At 32.8% G+C, this 4,677-nt stretch overlaps 1 protein-coding gene across 1 annotated transcript; it reads left to right on the top strand.

Annotated features, from left to right (window-relative positions):
• Nucleotides 1-424: 424 nt before the first annotated feature.
• Nucleotides 425-3,356, top strand: LOC105625248 (voltage-dependent calcium channel subunit alpha-2/delta-4-like; the record flags this gene model as incomplete). The annotated part of the gene is made up of 5 exons (XM_012206589.1): nt 425-622; nt 800-1,339; nt 1,463-1,870; nt 2,586-2,900; nt 3,288-3,356. Coding segments are annotated over 5 exons (1,530 nt in total), but the record flags the coding sequence as incomplete, so codon positions are not given.
• Between the last annotated feature and the right edge of the window lie 1,321 nt (nt 3,357-4,677).

The raw sequence follows: 4,677 nt of genomic DNA, 5'->3' as shown, positions 1-4,677 counted from the left end.
TATATATATATATATATATATATATATATATACATATATATATATACTCGAAATTTATATGAACGTATTATCTTTTTTCAAAAAAATTAGAATAACTTTTTTTTCGTTTACTTATATAACATAAGAGTGATTCATCATTTAGAGGAATCGATTTCTTTTATGAATGAGATATTGAGAGATTATCATTTCATTAGACTGTTGTTGCAACCAATTAAATTATCATTCACATAATTTTGTTTCCTTATAAACAAACTGTTTTTATTTCATTTCATTAACTCCCCGATATGAAAAAATACTATGAATAAAAAAATAGTATGATAACTGTACTGATTTTTTATATTTTAAATAAAATAGTAATAAAATAAATGTTTTTATCCAAATTTTTCTACGATTATTATTATTTTATGATGATTATTTTACTCTTTTAATTGACAGAGTGAAAGGATGGGCGTACAAACTAGGCTTCGAGCTGTCACAATTGGGCAAATTCGTGACAAAAGTGGAAAAGTTCAAAGACAGCTACAAGACGGCAGATATCACGCCACGTGACGGAAACGCTCTCGTTCATGAGATTGCTAAGGACATTAAAACTATGATGGAGTCCAAGATCTCGGCTATCAGAGTGCGATTCTTTTTTTTTCATTTCTTCTCATTTACGCTAAAATTTTATATATATTCTATATAAATAACATTGGATAGATTTAATTCTTTATTATTATTGAACTTATTATTTTATTTAAAGCATAATTGCAAATTATACTCATTTGGGCATATTAGGCAATTTTGTTTTTGTTTTCAGAGGATAATGGACGTGGCAGAAATGTCGGCGTTGTCATCATCCGACGTGGACCCGCCGAAATCCTTCGAGTTTATCGATGCAAAGAATAATAGTATCAACCTTGAATATAGTTCTCACTTCGGTGGTGATGTGAATCTCAATATGTCAGCGGTGCACGTACCCACGAATGTGTATGATCGCGCTTCGAATGTCATTCGAGCAATTAAGTGGTCCGAGGAACTCGATCGTACTTTCATCAATAATTATGAGCATGATCCATCATTGTCCTGGCAATACTTCGGCAGCGCGACTGGTTTCATGCGTCAATACCCTGCCACAAATTGGAACATAGAGTCAGTGGATCTATTCGACTGCAGGACGAGGAGCTGGTACATTGAAGCAGCCACCAGTCCAAAGGATATTCTTATTCTGATGGACACGTCCGGTAGCATGACTGGTATACGACGGGAGATCGCTAAGCACGTTATAAATAACATCCTTGATACCCTTGGTAACAATGACTTCGTCAATATCATTACATTCTCTAATGAAACTAAAGAGGTAAAAATCATCGATAAAATTAAATTTATTAATCTAAAAAAACGAAAAAAAAACACACAAAAAATATAAATTATAATAGATTAGTAGAATGATATTAATTGATATTTATTGACGAATTTGCAGGTAGTATCGTGCTTTGATGGTACCCTGGTCCAAGCAAATCTGGCAAACATACGCGAGTTGAAGAGAGCCATTTCGAATCTCAATACAGAAAGGATCGCCAACTTTTCTCTGGCTTTGACGACTGCTTTTGAGTTACTTGAAACATTCCGCAACGAGCGGGAAGGTGCAAGATGCAATCAGGCAATCATGCTAATCACTGACGGTGTACCATACAATTACAAGGATATTTTTGAGGCATACAACTGGAAGGATAATTTAGATGAGCCGTTGAAGGCCGATATGCCTGTTAGAGTATTTACTTATCTAATCGGTCGAGAGGTTGCAGATGTGCGGGAAGTGCAATGGATGGCTTGCGCCAATAGAGGATACTATGTACATTTGTGTACGCCGGCGGAAGTCAGAGAAGAGGTCAGTCGATTGGAATATCTTTCAAGTTTGACAAATAAAAAAAGATCTCCAAATCTAACAAATAAAAAAAGTTTCTAAAAAATTAATATTTGATAAAAATAATTGGAAAAAAATTACTGTTAAACCTTTATTACTGAAATAGACAGTCGTAATACTAAATTTACAAATCATAGAAGTTTTGGAAGATTATGGGCGAGAAGTCTTTTTAAGATACTCGAATGAATAAACTAAAATTAACATAAAAATAATAAATGAATAAAACTATTTTATTGTAATATGAAAATCTTGCTTTATAATGACTTGTATTAGATTTCAATAAATTAAAACTTCGGGCTCTTGAAATAAAGAGAATAGAATCAATATAGAGATAATTAATAAAGAGAATAGAATGTTGGGCGATTGAGAGCTCTCACTAATGCGATACTTCGTGCGTGATAAAATTCTGTATTCTGAGATCTTAGAAATACATTAATTTGTTTCCGATCAACTAATGTATTTGTAAGATCTCTGAAACCAGCGATGTCAATAATTACTTCAAAACATAAATCGCTGAAGATGACTCGAACAGAGCTGAAACATCTGATCAACTAATGTATTTGTAAGATCTCAGTATACAGACTTTTATCATCATACACGAAGTACTGCGTTAGTAAGTGCTCTCGGCCGCTCTCCTTGGTATTATATATAGATTTATTAAGTTTTTCGAATTTGTTAGGTATTGAAGTATGTACCGGTGATGGCGAGGCCCTTAGTGCTAGGTCGCACGGATCATCCTACTATCTGGACACCCGTCTATGCCGACGTGACTGATCCAAAAATGACCGATTGGTTGTGGGAGCAGCGCGAAAATGACGAACAGAAAAAGCGTTTTTTGAACTATCAAAGAAATAAGAAGTTTCTCAACTCAGAGGAACAGGATCGGCGATATGTGAGCAATCAGAAATGGCGGTATGATCAGACCGAAGAACTGCAGGAATACAAGCTAATGACCTCAGTCAGCATGCCAGTGTTTGATCGACGTGATAACGCGGTAAGATTGGTATTTATTCGTTATTTTACAAATAAAGTTCAAAATCGGCCGGCAAAAGGACGACAGTCATGTGTTCCGTACGTTGTCGATAAAGGACAGTCTAAAGGTTAATTAAGATCTTCTTATGTTGAAACAAAATGATAGTTCTCTTCAGCATTCATTATCAAATATCACTCACTTTTTTCTTTCTGTTGTCTGCGCTTTCATATGCCTTCACGTTCTTCACAACATTTTTGTAAATTCTCTCAAATGGTGTAAATGTGATTTCTTCATTAATACCCAAAAATATTAAACGAGACAAAAATCGCAAAATTCGCGAATCACATTTCCTTGAGGTATATATTCACGCTGCACTTGCTTTGGTTTTAAGTTCCTCTTTGTCCACAGAACATCACAAGGCAGGTGCTGGTGAATGAAGCATACTGGGTGACTGAAACAAGAGAGGTTGGCAGCTAAACAAAAAAAATCAAGCAAAATTATTCTATGATGCATATAGTACATCCTGTATTTTTATCTTTCGTTTTCGTGCAATCGACGACCTATGACCTCATCTTCGCTATCAGTCTTAATTGTCGTTTTATGGACCTTAATTTATTTTTCATTAGATTCGTTAAACTTTGAAGAATATTTACTTTGAAAAAATATTACTTAAACAACATTGTAATTATTTTAATTTTTTTTGTCTCTGTTAAGGAAACATTTTAATCTATTAAAATCTTTAAGCTATTAAGTATAAAAAATATGTATAAAAAATATAATTGCGATATAAATGATGCTGGAACAAGGTCGTAGATGCACAGATTTCTTTAAGGTCCACATTCGACTCTCTGGTATCTTATGTTGATCTCTAACGTTAGTTACTGGAATTATTTCAAATCATTAGGTAGGTTTAGGTACGTTAGTCTACCCTGTGTCCTGTCGAGACGAGTAGAAAAAAAGGCAAAGTTCTGCCCGCCTGTTGGATTGCGTTCGGCGAAAAATAATATCCTCGTAAAAATTGATTCGTAGAGATCGTTCTGCAGTGACTACTATATATCTACATAATGAAAGAGAGAAATATTAACTGAAGGAGCAAGCAAGTGGATTTTCAAAAACAACTCTCGTTAATAAAATTAAAATTATATTTTTAACAATTTTTTATAGAGAATTTTGAAATTAGATTTATAAAGATGAAAATAATGATTTTTATATAATGATAATTATTACCTTTTCTAAGCACTTGCTCCTTTTATTATAAGTAACAGCAGGCACGCACGTACATGAATAATATGAATTTTGGCAATTTATTGAGTGCTAGATTTTGTTAGTCAGAAACATTTGTAGATCTAATTCAAGAGACGACCTCTCAAAATTATCTTAATTAATCTTACATACACGCATGTACATATCTTATTTATCTTTTGAATTGAACAAAAAATTTGCATAAGTGTTGCTTTAATCTGTATTATTTTTATAACATCATCAAATAAAATATAGAAGTAAAATATTCTATTAAATTATTTTCTATTAAACGAGAAAAAGAAGGAAAGAAAGGTCGTCACTTCGAAAAAACAAAGCTAATTGTTACTTAAACTAACACTTAGGGTAGCCTGCGTCAGATGTTGTTAATTAATTATAGAGAGAATTTGTTGTTTAATTATTATAGAATTTTCATTGTGTATCGTTATTATTATTATTATTATTATTATTATTATTATTATTATTATTATCATCATCATCATTACACACACACACACACACACACACACACACACACACACACACACACACACACACA

The sequence above is a fragment of the Atta cephalotes genome (assembly GCF_000143395.1).
Source record: "Atta cephalotes unplaced genomic scaffold scaffold00476, whole genome shotgun sequence".
In the NCBI taxonomy this organism is placed as follows: Eukaryota; Metazoa; Arthropoda; class Insecta; order Hymenoptera; family Formicidae; genus Atta; species Atta cephalotes.
This window is presented reverse-complemented; position numbering and strand designations above follow the sequence as displayed.